Source organism: Vulpes lagopus, chromosome 7 (assembly GCF_018345385.1).
Source record: "Vulpes lagopus strain Blue_001 chromosome 7, ASM1834538v1, whole genome shotgun sequence".
In the NCBI taxonomy this organism is placed as follows: domain Eukaryota; kingdom Metazoa; phylum Chordata; class Mammalia; order Carnivora; family Canidae; genus Vulpes; species Vulpes lagopus.
The window spans coordinates 53,899,655-53,920,596 of NC_054830.1; the positions used below are offsets into that span (position 1 = coordinate 53,899,655).

At 42.7% G+C, this 20,942-nt stretch overlaps 1 protein-coding gene across 1 annotated transcript; it reads right to left on the minus strand.

Moving 5' to 3' along the window:
* Positions 1 to 7,249: 7,249 nt before the first annotated feature.
* LSM3 (LSM3 homolog, U6 small nuclear RNA and mRNA degradation associated) lies at positions 7,250 to 20,844 on the minus strand. Its single transcript, XM_041762014.1, has 4 exons — positions 20,760 to 20,844; positions 18,268 to 18,378; positions 15,603 to 15,698; positions 7,250 to 7,560 (listed from the first exon to the last, which is right to left on the minus strand). The coding sequence occupies exons 1-4, from the start codon at positions 20,778 to 20,780 to the stop codon at positions 7,480 to 7,482; spliced, it is 309 nt and encodes a 102-aa protein (XP_041617948.1). The 5' UTR covers positions 20,781 to 20,844; the 3' UTR covers positions 7,250 to 7,479.
* Between the last annotated feature and the right edge of the window lie 98 nt (positions 20,845 to 20,942).

The window sequence follows — 20,942 nt, forward strand, 5'->3', positions numbered from 1 at the left end:
GTGAGGGCAGCAAGGCTGCCCAGGGCAAACTGAGCAGAGGCAGGTGTGGCCCCTGGGTAATTTTTAGCAACACTCCCAGGCCTGATATTTGATGGTGGCCTGCAACTAGCTCTGTCAATCTGCCACAAAGATGACCTGCCCTTTCCCTCCGTCATTTGAGCCCTGGGTTTTTCCTGGGCAGGAGCTGACAGTGATGTCATCATCTCGTGATGTTGTTGGGTGACCTTGTTCACCGAACTGGTTCCACTCATTTCTCTTTCATCCTAAAGTTGAACTGTGAAAAACGCTACGGAGAACCAAGGACAGGGAGGCTTTAGACTCTGCAAAAAGGCCCCCCCCCCCCCCCCCCCCGTTGGTCCTTCTCACCTGATTTCCAAACACTTATTGTGATTAACTTTTATCTGACCCAGTTTCTAGCAATCCTCAGCTTGGAAGAGCCATAAAGGAAAAACAATGTGAGAAGAGATCAATGAGATTAGTTTTTAAATGTAGTGGACTCAGCAAGGCAGGAACTATGGCCTCATAAAAATGACTTTGATCCTTGTTATAAAGACAGAGAAGTATTTATGAGTGATCTTTTTGCACCATGGGCCAACCACAGAGGCCTGAAAGGTAGGAGGAGAAAGGAAGCACATGATGTGGAGCTGCTGGTTTAATAAAAGGAAACAATAATATACTGAACTCCTACTGCATGCCAGGCCCTGAGCTAGGACATCACTTAAGCCACAGCCCCTCTTCATGAGGTGGGCACTGCCACGATCCTCATGTCATGGAGGAGGAAAGAGAATCAGAGAGGCTGAATTGGTATTCAACTAGTAAGTAGTGGTGCTGGAATACGAACAGAAAGTTTCTTGACTCCAAATCTGTGTTCTTTACCTAGCACACACAATTGTTGGCTTTCAGATATCATTGCTGAGACTTTATCAGGAACTCCACACTTGGGCTTCTTTTCATCAGTGACAGAACTCTCCCAGGCCTTCCCCCAACACACAGTGTTTGAACTGAAAGGACACTGGATAGATGAAGACACTGAGGCTTCGAGCAGGTAAAAGAATCTGCTCTACGAAGTGGCGGCATCCGGCCTCAAGCCCTGACAAAAGCGCTTTCCAGCCACCAAACTACATGCAAAGGACAGAGTGCTGACAAAGCCATCTTGTCTGGGATGTGGCCTTGTTGACAACCTCATTTTAGCTGGACAGGATGTGGGCACAATCAGAAGGGCATTCTACCTTACAATGTGATCCCTGCGGCTTAAGCATCATGTTGTTTTCTTTACTTCTTTGCTCCTGGCAGCAGTAGATACTGTTGGGCTGGATTTCCACAAACTATTTAGATTTAGGAAAATAAATCACAGACTTTGCTGGCCAATATTAACACACGCTGCAAACCAAGAAAAGTTGCAAGTTGAAAAGCATAGAGCACAGCGCCACCTAGTGTTGGCAATCAAGACAAGTCCCTTGGCTCAGCTAGAAGCCACTTGACTAGCACAAGCCCCTCAGGAGTAAAACTCTCCCCTGCATTTCCCTTCGTGTGAGGAACTGAGGCCCAAAAGGCTGTGAGGCTTGCCAAAGTTCACAAAACATGAGATGAGAGAGACGAGTCCTGACTGTTTGGTTCCCAGCTCTGTGTCTTTTCCACTGGGCCCAACCTCAGGGAAAAGAGCACAGTCGTTTTGTCCCTGGTAAGCATGGGGTACTAGCTCGCACTGGGTCTGAATGGCAGCTTGTACTCAGAAGGAAGACCCCTTCCTCTGAACAGGAGAGTCACCTTTCTGGTGGTGACAACCTCCCATAAGAACATGACTCTTGCGAGATCTCCTTCATCTCCTCTCCAGAACAGAAGAGAAACACAAGCGCCAGCCCTAGGTCCTACACCCGCTGGATGTGAAGTGGCCAGCATGCTATAAGAGCACCTCCATCCATAGCCAGGCACAAAGAGCAGCTGCTGTGCTCTCCTCGGGCAGCCCACAGGTGTTGCTTCAGACAGAGGCAGCGCTCTGAACCCATGAGTGGGAAACCATCCCAATAAACACATTTTGGCTAAGAAAAAAAGAAAAAGGTAAGTGACATTGCAGGCGAGTAGAAGTTAGGGGACTGTGTTGCTGCACCAATTACACCTTGCAGAACTCCAAGGACTACCATATGAGCAGAGCTTGTGGGAGTGAGTCACACAGCAGCCCCAGCTGAGGTTTTCGAACCAGATTAGCTTGGATTTGCTTGTGGCCATGGGCAGGGCTCTTTCACAGCCTTGGCCTCTTCCTCCCCATGTGTACAATGGAGGTGCCGAATTATACCTGGCCCGGGATCTGGTCCCTCTCTGAACTCATCTCCTCAGCTCACTCTCCTCCACCCTACTGGCCTCCTTGCTGACCCTCGACTAGGTGAAACTGTTCTAGTCTCAGAGCCTCTGCACAGGTTCCAGTTCTCTGGACGAATGCTGTTTTGCCAGGTCCTAGCAGGGCCGGCTTCTTCCAGCTCTGAATATGTCTGCTCAAATGTCACCTTGTCGGACAAACTTTCTCTGAGCCCCTCCAATGGTCTGCCTTCCCTCCTGCTGCTCTTGTGCCCCATCACCTTGCCCTCTATGTCCTTCACAGCACTCAGCACTGTGTACTCATTTTGTTTTGTTTAGTCCTCTATTGGCAGAGCCTGGCACTCTGTAGACTTTGATCACAATTTTGAATTGATTGAATTATTTCACATTCATGATTCTCTTGCAAACTATCTAGGGAGAAAAAGAGTGGGGACAGTTGGAATAAGATGAGGGAGTGACTATAGAAAACACAACTGGCCTCCAATATGGCCTCTACTTCCGTGGTTTCTGCAATTGGTCCCTGTGAAGTGACAGGGGGCATTCCAGGCACTATCCTAGGCTGTTTATATAAATGCTTTCCAGTCATTACAGCTGGCCTTCGGGCATATGTAAATTGTGCAGCTGGCACATGGCATGGCTGGATTTAAAGCCAGGTTTATGACTCTATCACACTTCCAGATTCAATGGTCAGTTTTCCAACCCACCAAGGGCAACTCTGTGGAGGTCCTGTCAATACCCAGAGCCCAGATCCCCACAGCCTTGTAGGTGGGTGGGATGGGAGCCAATAAAACAATTCCTCTAGAGTAATCAATATCAGGAACTGCAATGGGGCATGTTGCTTCCACATCCAGCAAGCTTCTGAAAGCAGCCAAGAAAATAAGAATCTACATGCTCTGGGTATTAAAAGTGAGCAATGGATCTAAAAGGAATTTAAAACACTTGGCCTCAGCTTCCTCATTTCTTAGTGTTAGTTTCCCATGTAAGTTGATAACTAGTTAGGTATCTACAGCTGGCACATACTGCTTAATCTCGGGTAAATGGTAATGGAAACAAGATGGCTAGGGCAAAAAAGTGGGAAGCATTGTCCAGTTATAGGGAGGACTTCACAAGTATCTGGAAAAGTGTGCCAAGGTGAGCTTTGCCATGAATGGATAAAGGAGTGTGGTGTATATGTATATGTGTGTGTATTATTCAGCCTTAAGAAGGAAATCCTGTCATTTGCAACATGGGTGGACCTTGAGGGAAGTTAGGCTAAGTGAAATAAGCCAAAGACAAATACTACATGGCACTACTTGTATGTGGAACCTAAAAGAAAAATAGTCAAACCCTTAGAGAATAGAAAAGTGGTTGTCAGGGGCTGGTTGCCAGGGAAATAGGAAGAGGTTGGTAAAGGGTACAAACTTTCAGCTATAAGGTAAAGCCTGAGAACCTAGAGTAAGACATGGTGAATAGAGATCATAACACTATATTGCATAATTGAAACTTGCTCAGAGAGAACTTAAATGTTCTCACTAAAAAAAAAAACAAAACAAAACCAGAAACATGTGAGGTGATGGATGTGTCACTCAACTAGTCAGTGAGAGTCCTTTCACAATGTCTATCAAATGCCCATTGTGCACACTTTACAAATCTTGTAAAATTTTTTCAGTTATACCTAAACATAAAGCTAGGGGGGAAAAGTACCACTTGCCTCTTCCAATGATAGTGTTGTCACTGGTTTTCTTGTGGTTCAATGACTCATTTAGCATTTACTGAAGACAGACTCATGGCCAGGCCCCAGGCCGGGGTTGTGAGTACACAAATTTCTGCTCTTAAGCACCAACCTGTCTGGTGGAGCTCAGTGTTCTTCATTCACATCCTACAAGTAACTCACTCTCCTCAGAGCTCCAAGGACCCCAGTAACTCCTCTCACCCTGGTACCCTCCTGTGTGGCAGGGCCCGCACCGAACTACCCAAGGAGACTCCAGCTACCATCAGGACCAGTCATGGAACAAGTCTAAGCTCCACCCACACTGACTCCCCCTCAGGATGCTCCAGGGTCTCCTCCTAGATTCCAGAGCAATGGCTTCAAATCAGTATCTCCATTCTAAGGTGTGTTCCACGAAATTTTTCTTTACCAATTATCAAGTAAATCAAAGGAATTTTTGTCTGTAAATCAGAATACTACAAGTCATTTCAATCTAACAGGTATTTTTTGTCTCCAGCTCCTCTCCATGGTTTCCTTTAGAAAACTATCCTCCACATGCAAACCATATGGCTCAAGCCTCACCAATCAGAGCCCTACATTCTCATGACCATAATGATTGGGGGGTGAGCCAGCACATGAACCAACTGAGTGAGACCACTGCCACTGGCAGGTAGGTCGCAAGCCTGACATGCTGCAGGGTAGGGCTTCCCAACATAGTTCACTGGAAATGAGTGACAGAAACACCAAGCCTCTTGAATTTGCCAGGAGGACTTCCAAAATTTTCAGTTCCTTCCCTGGTGCAACACAGGTGAGCATTGCTTCACAGCTGGCAACTGCTCACGTTAGAACATTCCCCTCCTGACTATAGATTAAAAGCACTGCAGGCAATAGGAATTATTTTTAATAAAAGGGTGTATGAAACCAGTTTCTATCATGGTATACAGAAAGATGATCACTTGAGTTTATGCAGATCTTTAAAAAAAAAAAATCACTATTTGAAATGTGTGAAATTGTCCGCTTGTAGCTAACAATTTTTGTCTAACTTGAGATACTCAAGTTACTTGGGTTTCAATTTGGGCACATTTCATCTCAAAGATAAATGCATGGTCCTACATTTTGTTAATCCATCTTCCTCTGTGGGAAGCAATGACAATTCGTAACAATCTCCTTCAGGAAACCCCAGGGATCTGGGGATGGTGTCTGCTTGAGATGTCCAAAGGAGAAAATCAGAAAGTTCCTCTTGAGCTATGTGACACCATGTTGCAGAAACCTTATCACCAGCTCTAATGAACATGGGACATCCAACTGGCTGGAGCTCAGAGTGCTGTGCAACCTGGGAGTCCAAGGCATGGCTCCAGGATGTCCTGTTACTGCATAAGCCCTCAAAGGGCAGCACTGTGCAGCCCTATAAAGGAAGCCTTGATGTGTGGGGCTGTCAGGCTTCAGCCGCCCCTGTTGCAGACTGAGTCCCAGTACCAACCCCCCAGGTAGGTAGCCTGAACCAAAGGGCTCCCTAAACCTATACTGCTTTCTTTTCCTGTCTGGGAACACACAAACGGTTATCTTGCAGTTCGTTTTTTATTGCCCCTTTCCCTGTATCTTAGCAGCCAGGAGGATGTTTATGTGTTGCAGCTGAGTCTTACTGGCACATGATGGTAGCTGTGTCAGATCCAAAGCCCATGGTTTTTAGAAACCTTTGTGTGAACAACAACCCTCACTGCCAAAAGTTCTAGTGTTAACTATCACTTCTAGGAGAAAGATGACCAAGAATGGAGTAGAAGTATCCAGGGTCCAATCATGGATATCAGAAGCCACTAAAAATGAATAAAACCCTGGAAAGAACTGGAGGGTGTGGTAGAGCAAGAGGGCCAGATGGTCAGTTGTGTCACGGCTGTGGCAGGCATTAGGAGCAGTGTACTACCCAGATCCAGGGCCCCACCGCTGCCCTGTCCCAGTAGGAGTCCAGCAGATTCACATCCTACTGCTTCATGCTAGCTGTGGGACCACAGGCAAGCAACCCAAGCAAGCCCTTTAGGCTTCAGTGTCTTATAACATTCTGTAGGAGAGCTGTTGTTGGATGATCCAAAGGATCGGCCACTTGCTACCACCAGAACCACGGGTCCTATTTTTTCAATATTGAACATGCTGATGTAAACAGGTTACCTCCTGGACTAATGAAACCTAGACACAGTGTGGAGGCAAGCAGAAGCAAAGGATGGTTCTCTCCTATTTACTCACAAAAGGTAAAACCTCTGTCACACTTGTCTTCCCCTTCTCCTTTAACCTGCAGGGCCAAGTACAATAAATAATGAAAACGAAACCTTTTCACACAATGCTTACTGAAAGCATCTTTCCTGCACAAGGCTTAAAATATTGTGCATCTGTTCACATATCATGCTGCATAATGGATTAACAAACATATTCAGTGTATTTACAGGCAATCATTCACATATCAGATTTTTTACATTTCAAAATGGTACAACCTACTTAGTAGAGGATGTCAGGTCCTACCTAAGTCTTGTATAAAGTTTTAGAGACTGCAACATACACAAACACTTTCCTCTTTCCCTTTCAAGCATTAAGGGCTGACTGACTGAAGCTAGAAATAAAAGGAGCTTGGCTTTTTAGCCACTTTGTTTTATTGTGCCACTGAGATATGTTGTTGGAGACCTGTCATTAATGGTCTGTGATCCAAGAGTGGGTCATAAAATATGGGCAGCATTGGATATATGACCAAGCTGAACCACACAGGTATATAACCACCAAAGCCTAACCTTAGAGATAAATCAGACCAAGTAGAATAGAAATCATGCTTTGTATTTCCCGGCAATGTTAACACATACATACAATGGCACGATATTGCCACTGCCACCGCCACCCCACCTGCTCAACCTATTATTTGGTCACTCTTCTGTGCTGTTATGAGATCCTATAGATGCGCTATTCTATCCACACTAATCTCCATTTCCTGCAACTGTTGGTTTAAAGAACTGCCTCCCCAGAAGACTTAGAGAGGACAGACATAGGCCAACATGTGGTTTTCAGTACTCCACTTGGTGCCTCCAACCTAGCAGATGCACAGATAAACGTGTACAATCAGTACAAAATGTGTGCTCAAAGAATTCACAAGACAGGAGACTGCATTAAAAAAAAAAATTAAAAAAGGAAACATGAAATTTAATTTAAAGGAAAAAAATATCAGAAATTGTCTGAGAAAACAACAGAGCAAATGAATTCCTGAACAAAGAGTTCTGCATCCTGGTGATCACATTTATTGAAAGAGTTAGAAAAAAATTAAAATGCCCTTTAGCTTAAGAATTTTTGAGTTATCTGCAAATCAACTCAATTCAGGAGTGGAAGAATCCTTGGTCATTTCTTAATATCAAAATGAACGCAGGTTTCTCTTTTGGATGTCTTCTACATTTAAAGAGGCAATCATACAAAATCTCCTATATTCCATACACGATAAATTTTTTGTTTCAGCCGACTCTTAATGGAGGAGCAACTAGTACAACACCATCTCCCCGGACAAAAAGCATCGGAATATTCCGTTTTGTTGACTGGAAGAGGAAAACAAAAACAGAACACATTTATACAAATACACAGTAGTATTATTTATTTTTTTGAGAAATTTGAAAGCAAAAAAAATAACATAGATTCATCATAACACAAATTGACTTAAAAAACCTGACCACTTACTTACCTTTATAGCACAAAGAACCACTTTATTAACTGTTTACTTTTCCTGGATGTCTATAATTGGGGCAAAGATTGGAACTATTCACCTAAATCCATTCTCCTCCTCTTCCTGGCACATAGCTAGACTACCTTACTCATGTTCCCCTGCAACCAGGTACAGCCATGGGATTGGGTTTCAACCAATGGGAAGTAAACAGAAGTAATGAAGTAATGACTCATTAACCTTCCATGACCACCTCTCTGTGGTCTTCCCCATGCAACTGGATGGGACTCAGATATAATGAACTCTGGAGATGTCAGAGCCATAAGACAGAGGAAGCCTGGGTCCTTGACTGAGTACCTGGAGGAAAGCTATTGTGCTGAACTAAAATTCCACTCAGGACTGTTATGTGGGTAAGAGATAAATTCTGCTGTGCTGAGCCATTCAATGCTGCATCTGTGTGTTACAGCACCTGCCTATGTGGAATGAATACCTTGGGGCACTCGCCTACAGGTTGAGCCTTGGGCACAAGGGAAACAATATTCTGAAATCCTTTTATGCCCTGGCAAAACATTAGGTAAAATTGTTGCCTGCAATAACTTGGAAAGTAATCCAAGGGCCTCCCAAACCTATACATTCCAGGGGAAGAGGTTGGAAAAATCCAAATGTTAGTTGCTGATGCTTTCAGCAAGGCAGTATAAGAGATGAGCCCAGGCAAGAATGAGCTGAGCTGGTTTTCAAGCAGAGATTACAAAGAAATAGGATTCACAGGGTTCGAAGTTTTTGGATCCCAAACAATAAACAAGCAGGAACAAAAACTTTAAGGACCAAGCCCAGTAAACCTCCTAAATTAAACAAACTCAGCCCTGAGGCAAGGATCAGGTTAAGGGTGGTGCTTTCTCACCCAAATTTACTTTAGCAAATGGCCTTAGGATCAACATTACTTACATGGAGAGGAACAGGAACAGAGGGAAGAAACTAGAGGCATCCAAAGGTTATGTGTAGGTAAGAACTCTCACCGAGGTTACTGGCCCATCGAATTGATTGGAAATGAACAGGTCAGACACAGGTGAAATCCTAAGCTTTTTAAAAAACTGCATTCAAAGAAAGCATACCTGGCTAAAAAAATCCTTTGACTATTTCAGTCTTCCACAAGCAAGAACTTGGCTGTGAAAACTCTGCAGCTCCCATTTAGGGTTGCCAGATTTAGCAAATAAAAACACAGACTGCTCACTTAAATCTGAATTCTAGATACACAGAAAAGAATTTTCTTGGTGTAAGTACATCCCAAATATCACATGAGACACACTTGACCTAAAAGACTTTACTTCTACTACCAGAACAGGGAACATTTCACACCTCCCCAGGGCATTCTGCTCTGTTTCCATTCTTTGCTCTCCTAAAGGGAGTTTTTTTGGCAACTATCCTGTCCCTGCTTTGCAGCAGAGGATGTGGGAAGGGCAATGGTAACTAATTCATCCTTTTTAGGTTCTAGAAATCTGTACCACAAGTAGATCTGACAGACAGAACTGCCTCTCTACCAGGCAGAAAATATTAGTAACAGCTGTTGTAGAGAGCAAGATGGAGCGACTCATGTCACGTAGGGGCCTGTGTCAAGCAATGACACGAGCAGCTAAGTGGATGGCAGCTACCAGATATGGCCAAGACCAGCACCAGCTGGCGACACCTGGGAACTGACGGCGAGCACGGGCAGAGGAGGTCTGCAGGGGCCCAAGACCACTGAAATCCCTTTAAAACGAGAGGATTTTTGCAGTAAGCCGTCACTCTCCTCAGACACTGACCCCTCCAAAAAGGCAGCTGCTGCTGAAGGCTCTCTGCCCAACTCATCTCCACAAAGAACAGAGATTCTTCACTGAACAGAAGCAGCAGCGAGTGCTGAGAGCTGACCTGGACCGGACCGAGGCCTTATCTCAACTGCGTGTCCACTGACTTGGCGTTTGGTCTGTTCACTTCCTGCCCTCCATGTTATCTTGTTCATTGTGTGACTTGTCTTGTGTTCTGCTTCATGTGCTGTGTCAGAAGCCAAGTTAATCACGTGGTGAAATGTCACTCAGTTTAGAAACCTGAACCGGCTTTATAATTATGTTCACCCTGCTTCATGACTGCATAAAGTTGACACTGTGGGAAGAACCAACTTGTGTCTTCAGTGTGCACCGTCATAGTGTGCTCATGATGGCTGTTTTTATAACTGATTTTAAGATGTAAAAACTATGTTTTATGAGCTTCTTGGGTACTAGAACCTACATAAAAAGGAGAACTCCTTACACTAAATTCAAGTAATACTTGCAAGTTTAGTAGACCAAGCTCAAATACACTTACTGGTCACTGTCACTAACGAAGTGCTCTCACGTTTCCCTAGAACACTCTCTCAGGGCAGTAGCTCTCAAATATTAATGTGCATAAAGAATCACCTCTTTAACAGCTCCTTTTCTAGGTTCCAAGCCCAGTCTCATTTACTAGGTCAGAGTGTGGCCCATGAGTTTACATTTCAAACACAGTCAAGGGTGATGCCAATACTCCTGTTTTAACGAGCATACTGTGAGAATCAGTCTCAAGAAACAAGTGTCATAGGACTCTTGTCTGTTATGAAGCAGTACTTCCTTCTGGTTTCCTTTGAGTTGGAAAAGGTGCATCTAGTTCTAGGACAGCAAGTTCAGTGAAAGTCTGCGCTCAACAAAATAACTGATGTATTTATTTTACTCAAATTCCTTACTCGGTGGTCCTATTTCTGAACTAAAAAGTTCCTTCCCTTCTTATGGAATCCACTTCATCTGTAATGATTTTCCATTAATTCAATTAGTTTCCTGGAGATTCAGTGAACAGAAACGAACAGGGCAGCATTTTCCAAGACAAGTGGCCCTTAATGATCCCTGTGCCTCCTGGTGTTCACACCCTTGTGAAATCCCCTTTTGAGTATGGGTGAAACCTATGCCTTGCTTCTAACCAAGAGGATACTGCAAAGGTAACGGGATGTCACTATCATGATTACATTACATAAGAAAGTGACTTCCATCTTGCTAGCCAACTCTCCTGCCTGCTAGGCTTGATGAAGCAAGCTGCTAAGCAGTGGAGACCCATGTGGCAAGGAACTGAGGCTTTCGGTCCAGCAATGCTCAAGGAAATGAATCCTGCCAACAACCATGTAAGTGAGATTAGAAGCAGATTCTTCTGTGGCTAAGCTTTCAGAGGAGACTCCAACCCTCGTGTAACCTCATTGAAGACCCTGAAACAGAAGACCCAGCTGTGACTGGACACCTGACCTACAGAAATGGTGGGGTAATAAATGTATGTGCTTTTAAGTCTCTAAGTTTTGGGGTAATTTGTTATGTAACAATATATATTCTTAAGAAAGAAAGTACTGTGGTTATATATATATATATTTTTTTTTTTTTTTGAAAATTTATTTCTTCATGAGAGATACAGAGAGAGCTAGATTGGGGGGGAGGGGGTGCGCAGAGACACAGGCAAAGGGAGGAGCAGGCTCCATGCAGGGAGCCCAACGCAGGACTCAATCCCAGGACTCCAGGATCACGCCCTGAGCCGAAAGCAGATACTCAACCGCTGAGCCACCCATGCATCCTGGTTATATACATTTTGAAAGCACTGCATACTATACACTCTTCTGGAGAGAGTAATACCAATTAGCTTCAACCTACACCTATTTTACTGAGCTGTTAGAATGAAATATGATTATGTAGAATGGATAGCACAGTGCTTAACATATAGCAGGCATTCAGCAAAGCTGAGTTCCTCAACCTCCCCATTTCCACTAGAGCACTTTTTCATATCTAGTGTTCCCTCTCTCAAGCTATTCTGCCTATTTGTTCACATTCAAGGCACCCACAATTTTCCCACTTTTTAAATTAGATGTTAAAGCCCAGGATGGCAGGGACCGAGCATGATCTTCCAGATCCTGGAGATTTACAGGACAGGAAGTCTATCCATGTTAGCTCAGCCACTGCTGAGCTCTCCAGAAGAACTAGTGCTGCCTGCTAATTTCAAGATTTCACTGTCCATCAATTCCATCAACTACTTGGAGCACCAGGCCTTAACACAGAGAAATGAACTCTCCAGGCTTTGAAGCCAGTTAGGCTGGTGTTGAAAATCCTTACCCTATCTTTTCCTGGCTGAACCTGGGTTTCCTCAGCTAGAAAGTGGGAATAACACCACTGGCCTCAGTGTTAACCAGATTAAATGTAATAAAACTTGGAAATCTTCAGTACACAGCAGTTGTTCAACATATTAGTTTCAGTTCTCTATTCCAATCCTGGACATTTTCTACTTTTTATTTCTTTTTCTGTTTGAGTTATTTTTTTTACTTTACTGTGGTGTGAAAGCAAAAAGCATTCACAAGTAACTGTAGTTCGATATCTGAATTTTGATCTGTTCCTGAGCTTAGTAATTGCAGTACAACAGCAACAGCGGCAGTAGCCACAGCTCCCGGTCAGCCATGTGACCACAAGGGTCAATAACCAATACACTCATCATCGTTCTATACACATACAACCATCCTGTTTTTCACTTTCAGTACCGTCTTCAATAAACTACATGGATCATGCAACACTTTATTATTATAAAATAGGCTTTGTGGTAGATGATTTTGGGCAACCCTAGGCTATTACAAGCGTTCTGAGACTTTTAAGGTAGATTACGCTAGGCTATGATGTTTGGTAGATGTAATACATGTATTTTCAACTTACAGTGGATTTGTCAGGCTGTAACTACAGTAAGTTGAGGAAGATCTATCCTCTGTTATCTTTACTCCCTTCCCTGCCCCACATTCCTCTAACAACCTGCAAATGTACTCATCACCTGTAGCTAACATGGCAAATATGGGGAAAAGAATGAATAATGTCCTGGGCTCTGCTATAAAACAGCTCACAAGATGAAAAGGAATACAGAAATGAAGAGTCAGGCACCTGGATGGCTCAGTGGTTGAGCATCTGCCTTTGCTCAAGTCATGATACTGGGGTCCTGGGATCGAGTCTTGAATCAGGCTGCCTATGGGGAGACTGCTTCTCTTTCTGCCTATGTCTCTGCCTCTCTCTCTCTGTGTCTTTCACGAATAAATAAAATCTTTAAAAAAAAAGAAAAAAGAAAAAAAAAAAAAAGAAATGAAGAGTCAGCAAGATCAGTGTCAGCTGAGAATGCCAAAGGTTAGAAGGTCCAACCGAAGGAGCAAATTGACCAAAGGAAGAAAGAAGGTCCAGATGGTCAGAGAAGGAGTCACTGAAGAGTTAGGACTGAGGCAGTTCTTGAAACAGGCTTTGCAGGAAAGAGACAAGGATGATGGTTCCAGTTAGGGCACACACTATGGGAAAAGACATAGAAGCAGGACTAGAAAGGACACTCTGAAGACAGCAAGTGGGCCAACTTGGCCAGAGTAGTCATGAGAGAAGACACTAGAAAGTGTCAATCCCACAGTGGAGGGTCTTAACCTAGCCTGAACCTGTGCTTTGCTCTCTATAAGCCACAGAAAGCCATAAATGTCTCTAAGCATGACTATAGCAAATGAAAGCATTATTTGAGGACAATTATTTTGGCAGTCACCTGTGCATGGGCTGAAATGGAGGTGGACATAAGGGAAGTACCTCAGCTAGAGTCATGGCAACAGGAAAGAAAATGACACATTTCACTCAACATGAAGGAAGAAATCAACTCAATCAGTTATTGACTAATGTGACTGAAAGAGGGAAGTCCAAGAAAATTCTGAAATTTATGCTCTAAATAACAGAAAATCATGAACAGAAGTAGGGAATTGAGAATGACCTTGTTTTGAAGGTGAAGAACACTAGCAATTTAGCTTTATGTGCCACTGAGTTCAAGATAACATCCAAAGTGAAAATCTTTTTAATTAGAATACTGGATATGAAAGAGTAAAGCTGAGAAAAGGAAAGAAACTGGAGACACAGATTTATCCACAATCATAATGGCCACCAATCACATGCCAGAGCTTTACACATACCGATTTAGCACATCTTGCTACAATCCTGGGAGGTGGGCACATTTGTCATTTTACAGAAGTCCCTGAGGCTTAGGAAGTTTCTATAACTTGCCCAAGGTCATGAAACTAATCACCAGCAGGAAAATTTGAGCCCAGATCTGTGAAGAGCTCAAGCTTTGGTGCTGTACTGATTACTGGTATGGACTCATGCCTTATCACATACGACAGTTACTACATGACATGTCTGAGGGGAAAAAATGTAGATTAAAAACTTAAAAGCCCATGTTCACAGGGAGAAAGAAAGAAAATTTGCAAAGGAGTCAGCAGTGGTTGAAGACAGAGGGAAAGCCAGAATAAAGCAGAACAACAAAACCCAAAAGCCTAACATTTGAACACTTACTATGTGCCTGTGCTAATTTAAAGGTTTTTCTTGTATCCTCTCAATGAATCCTCAATAGCTGTATAAAGTAGGTCCTGTTACTGTCCCCATTTTATAGACAAGGACACTTGTCAGACAGGTTGGATAGTGTGGTACAATTAAATAGCTGGTACGTAAAGGAGTAAAGATTTAAATCCAGTCCTGCCATCCGAGTCTACATTTTAAACCACTATGCTCTAGGAGGGTTCAGAGACTGGCTTCCTAATACTTAAAAGACTTAAGTGTGATTTTCTTTTTTTTATATTGAACAATGAAATTTACCAATATTCAGAAGATCTGCATAACTCCAAGAACTAATATTTTCCAAATGACCAGTGCTTGATGTTACAGAATCCTGCATTGTAAAAGATACACTGAAAGGACAAAATAGACCAACGAGTTTGCATATAACAAGAGTATGAAAAGATTACTGATATGGGGGACACCTGGGTGGCTCAGTGGTGGAGCGTTTGCCTTTGGCTCAGGTTGAGATCCTGGGATTGAGTCCTGCATCAGGCTCCTCACAAGGAGCCTGCTTCTCCCTCTGCCTATGTCTCTGCCTCTCTATCTCTCATGAATAAATAAATAAAATCTTAAAAAAAAAAATCACTGCTATGGTCTCAGATTCCATATTGCAACTAACCTTTAAGAAACTACTGCGTCTTAAGATTTTTAACATAGCATCAAAGGCAAATATCCACAAAAAATACTTTTTAAAAAAAGATTTATTATTCATGAGAGACACAGAGAGAGAGGCAGAGACACAGGCAGAAGGAAGAGAGAGAAGCAGGCTCCGCACAGGGAGCCCAATTTGGGACTCGATCCTGGAACTCCGGGATCATGCCCTAGGCTAAAGGCAGATGCTCAACCACTGAGCCACCTAGGTGTCTCTACTCGTCGCTTTTTCTAACTACATCTCTGTGAGGCTGGATTTTCTTCAACTATAATATATCATAACAGATTAAATGCACAGCAAGACGTGAGACTCTAGATGTCATCAAGGTTACATTGAAAAAATCTGCAAAAGGTAAAATAAAGACGCTTCTTATCATTTTATTTCTGTAGTTACTGTTAATGTTATTTCCGTTAACAGGTAATAAGCTTACTGTTACTTTTAACAAATATTTTTAGAATTTCTCAGTTTTAGTTTTTATTATTGATACTCAAAGCCATATCAAACAAAAGAATACTGTCCAGTATTTATATACTTATATACTAGCACAAATACGCATCTTATATTGTCATTTATCAGTGAATCCTGGCAACCCTATGAGGTAAATGGTAGTATTCCTGCTTAAAAATGAGGAAATTAAATCTGCCAAGTTAATTCCCTGGCCCGACATACCCCAGGTAGGATGTGGTTAGACCAGTACTGGAAACCAGGTCTGTCTGACCTCAAAGTGTTTGCTCTTGGTGGTTATGCTTATTTACTGAATCAAATTAGGTACCAAATCATGACAGGCTTCCCATAAGTGTGAAGCTGCTGGATATTAAGAACAATCGACATTTTAAAAGTGAGAAACAGAACTGCATGACTTACTTTATATATCTCTTCATATGTTTCTTCATCAATTTCTATAGTAGTCACAGTTTCTTCCACATCTCCCAATATCATATTTAAATGCTGATCATATGCCTGAAGTGGAAAGGGAAGGGGCCAAGATATTTAATAATCAAGAAACAATGAACAGGGCTCATGCACAATACTTACACCACAAACATTTATATGTAAGTAAAAAATAATTCTTCTGTACTAATACACTTTTTCTTCACAAATTATCTCCAGCGATAATTTAATTGACCTGATAAAAATGCAAAACTGTTTATATGACCCAAAATGAATTTACTCAAAAGAACTTAAAAGTTTTAGTTTTTTAAAAGCGTCCACCCTACTGGTCATCCAAGGCAGTTATATTATTTATAATATTTAACTATGAAAAAAAGCAAATTTATCACTTTTCAGCAGACTTCTTTTAATTCCCTATAAAATAGCACTTCTTTTAATTCCCTGTATAATACGAAAAATTCAATGAAGGCAATAAAATTCTTTAACTGCTAAGATGAAAGCACTGCAGTCTCCCAAAGGCACAAGACACTGCCATTCAACTCTCCCTGTCCCACAGTAGGCATCATCATGTAAAGTAAGTAGGGCAACACCCTGCCCATTTAAAACCTAGCCAAAATTAGGAGGCCTGGGTGGCTCAGCGGTTGAGCATCTGCCTTTATCTCAGGGCATGATCTTGTAGGACAGGATCAGGACAGGATCGAGTCCCGCATCCGGCTTCCTACGGGGAGAGCCTGCTTCTCCTTCTGCCTGTGTCTCTGCCTCTCTCTCAGTGTCTCTCATGAATAAATAGATAAATAAATCTTAAAAAACCAAACAACCTAGCCAAATAAACTGCGTGGGCTCAATCAATAAATGTTGCAATTCTGATATTCAGGGATGTCCCCAATCCAAACTCCAAAGCTCATGTATTTTACAAAGGTCAAACTCCAGAGGCCTTGTTCAGAACCCACTTAGGCTTACTTCGAACAAAGTTTAGAATGGTTTACCAGCTTACATCTAAACAGAAGTAGCCAGTCAGCCATGTGGGGAACTGCTAGCAAAACACACTAAGAAGAGCAAAAATCTATAGATGAGGGCCAGAAAACACACAAAAGGACATGGGTCATTTAGTATAGAGGCAATCAAGTCTAGCAGGAAACTGAAGAAGACTCCCAGAGTTTAGACAACATATTTGTCTTAGGGTGTTTCTCCATGTGCCACTGGCCCATGTGATTAAGCAAAATTCTATTTTTCTTGGCAAAGTTGCCACTATTCCATTTCCTGGGGTTCTGCTTCTCGTAAAGCTAGCTGTGTATTAAGATCACTGTCTCCCTAGGTCCCTACTTCCTTTCCAAATACAGGAGGTTCTTTACCTTTTGTTTTTGTGGAAGGGACAGAGTACTTAGGAGTGGGGCTGCAGTCATACTGTCTAGGTTCATATTCTGGCTCTCCATTTACTGGGTGTGTTACCTTAAGCAAGTTAACTTCACCTTTCTAAGCCTGAGCTGCTTCAACTGCAAAACAGGACTAATGTTATCTACCCCTCATAGGGTTGTTATAAAGGTTAAATGGGGTATCACATACAAAACACTTGAGCAGAGGGAGAAGAACAAGTGGATTCTGTGCTGCGTGTAGAGCCTGACGTGGGGCTCAACCCCATGACCTGGAGATCACAACCTGAGCTGAACCGACATCAAGAGTTGCATGCTTAACCGACTAAGCCACTCAGGTACCGCCAAAAAAAACACTTCTAATAAAAGCACCTGGCATGTAATTAATGCCCAATAAATAAATATCAGCTATTTTATAGATCACTTTAAGGTAGAATGGCAGTAATAAATATACTCAGGGAAGTGACAAGTTGTCAAGAATAGGCAAAACATTCAGTATACTCTCTTTATGAATAAATAAGACCACTTCAAGGGACCAACCCTATAGAAATATTTGCAGATATACACATAGAAATATGTATAAAAATGCATACTGCAGCATTATTTACAGTAGCAAGAAATAGAAAACAACTTAAAAACCACTATTACCATATACAGAATTCTATAGTCATTAAAAATACTTATACACACTCATGATCAATAATTTTCAAGAAAGTGAAAAAGAAAGGTGCTCAAAAATATGTATACTAAGATTCATTTTTATTAAGGTAGTGTATACAGTGCAAATACATGCATGTAAACATATATAGATATATGTGCAAATATACAGAATAGATCTGAAAGACCACAGACCCAATTTTTCAGTGGTTAGCAAAAAAAATGGGATTTCATCTTTTACTGTATAAACTTCTGTGCTATTTAACTTTTCTCACAAGGAAACAAAAATTTATGTATGTATCAGTAACTGAAAGAACACTGAAATTAGAATGGAGAGTAGATGCTATTTACAAATAAAGAGAAAAAATGAAAGAAATGAAAATGTTCTTTAATAAACACATCTTTTTCTGTTAAGAGAAAACATGTTAAAAATACGAATGCAACGCAGCTATAATTGGCTTGTACCAACACGTGTAACCTTCTGTCCTCTTCTTACCTACATCCAAAATATTATTCTGCATTGGACAGTGTTTATATTTCAAAAGGTAGGGGGTAGGAAGAAATGACAAGGAAATAATCTGATTTCACGGTAATTTAATAAATTTACTTACATGTAATCTGCCTCGAAGCTCTCGGTCATTTCTCATTTTCACATAAATTCGCTCATCCAGGCTGAGCCTGATGAGATCCAGGGGCTCTTCTACGGTGTTGGTAGTTTGTTGCTGATAAAAGAAACAGGCTTAGTAATATAGTACTAGAAGAGTGCAGTGTTCAAATCACTGCTATACTGTGTGACTGTGGGCAAGTTACTTAACCCCTCTATGCCTCAGTCTGACTTCATAAAATGTGGATAACTAGAGTGCCTACTTAATACTGCAGCCGTGAGGCTTAAATGACATATATGAAGACTTTGAACAGAGCCTGGATCGTAGTAAGTGCTATATAAATGAAGGCTGAAACATACATACACAGGAAGGAGTTACACAGAAAAATAACTGTGACGCCACTTTGTTCCCTCAAAATCCACACTGCCTGGCCCAATTTCAGTTATAGGAAGTCACTCTCTGGGACTTTAACCATATTCCATATGTCATTTAGTGACCTGAAAAAATTCCCTTAATGATAACCACACACTAATCAGAATGCTAGGTAAAGATGAAAGCTTGAAGGACGATTATGAATTCAGTTTGGCGCAGGTTGAGTTTAGGGTGCCACCTAGCCAGCAAGGTGGATATATTTAGCAGGCAATATAGAACACTGGTTGAAAGCACTAGCTTTGAAGTCAGGCAGTATGGGTTCCATTCCTGATTCTGATACTTATGAATTCAGGCCTTATTTATTTATGAGACAGTGCGTGTGAAAAGAGCGAGGGGGGAGGGGCAGAGGGAGAGAGAGTCTTAAGCAGGCTTCCCGCCCAGGGCAGAGCCCCATTCGGGAGAGAACATCACCACCCTGAGCCGAACTCACGAATCAGATGCTTAACCAACAGAATCACCCAGGCACCCCGTGATACTTATGAATTCAGATTAAACATAACACCATCTCTCGTTATCAGCTTCTCTGTTTGGAAAATGAGGAAGCCTTATCGTCCCTTCATGATTGTGAGGCTTAGATGAGCTAATGTATTAAACTAACATATTTAATGTATTTAATATAGTACTTGGCAACCTGAGAGTACTTAGAAATGGCCCTTGTTATTATCAATTAAAGAACTGTGAGAGATCAGGGCTAAGATGACTTGGAGTCATCCGAATGCAAGGGATGGTTGAAGCCAGGAGTTGATGAGATTATTCAAGAAGAGCTTCTTCGGTCTGTACGTTCGACTGCTGGAGGTACGTGACTGAATGTTACAGGTTTTATAGCCTTAAAAAGCTAGATTGGGAAAAACAAACAAACCTGCTTCGACCTGGTCCTTATCCCCGATTAAACAGGTGTTTGTTAAGGACCGGCCAACCAAGCACTAGATTACCATAGAGTGGTCAGTCCCCGCCCTCAAAGAGTTCATTCTAGTGGGGAGAGTCATGTAAACAAACGTCCAGCAATACTATGAGAATATATACACCACAGGGCCCTAGGGCTCCTCCAGCCTTAGTCTAGAATGCCCACTATCCATACTTTTCATCCTGTAGTTTTAAATACTGCCTTTTCAAAGAAGCCTCCTAGATTAACCAATGTATTTGCTCAATACATTATTTGCCCAGTGTTTCCAGCACTGCTGTAAACAGAATGGTCAGGATGGTGACCACAACTCCTGCCCTTATGATACTCACATTCTAGTGGGGAGAGAGAGGCACTGAACGACGAAGGGTATGTTTAATACGAATAACGTGAAAAATCAAGCAGGTTGACAAAGGGCGCTATTTTACGCAGGCAGCCAGACGAGTCCTCGCTGATCAGGTGAGATTTCAGGAGAAAGCTGAAATTGTGGCTCGATCCACAAATATAGCTGAGGGAGAGCATTCTGGGGGAAAAGCAGCGCAGAAAAGAAAGCCCGTAGGATCATCAAATCACTCTACAGGCCGGCTCCTTGCTGGTTGTCGTCCTACCACACCACAGTTCCCACGCATAGCACCTGTCTGTACTTACGTATCTGCCCTTCCCCAGAACAGAAGTTCCAAGTGGGGACAGGGACCACGTTTGTCAGTGCCGGCGTCCCTGCTGCTGAGAACGGGGTCTAACCACACAAAGCTGACGTTTGCTACATTTTGTTGAAGGAACGACAACGGCTGCGCTCCGCAATAATAGCCGCTAAACTTTATTACCACGCTTCCTATCAGAATCCGTGAGGCAGGTAGGGAGAACCATTCCCATCCTGCAGAAGACGAGATGTAAGAAAATGAAGTGGCCAGCGCGAAAGGGAACTAGTTTTCGGGCGGGCTTCGAGGAGGAAAACCTCTCAGGGCCCGAGACAAAATTCGGCGGGGGCGCGGTTACCGAGAGGCAGCTTAACTCCATGATAACCCAGAAACAGGCGGCACGAAAGACCACCTTCCGGTGAGTGTGAAGAAAGCAGTCCACCCTGAAGCAGGTACGCAAAGCCGAGCAGGACCAGGGCTGGGAGTGCAGAAAGGCTCTCTGAACCAGCCCCTCAAAACTCACTCACCTGGTCCACGTCGTCCGCCATCTTTCAAACCCTGCGCCTTTCCCGCCTCTCGCGAGACTACGCGAACTCCTCGCTGTCGTCTACGGAAACGCGAAAATGTGATGCGCCGGAAGGAGAAAGAAATCGGCTACGTCAGTTCGGCTTCGTACAGTTCTTATTGGTCCTTTGGGGCTGGGGCGGAGC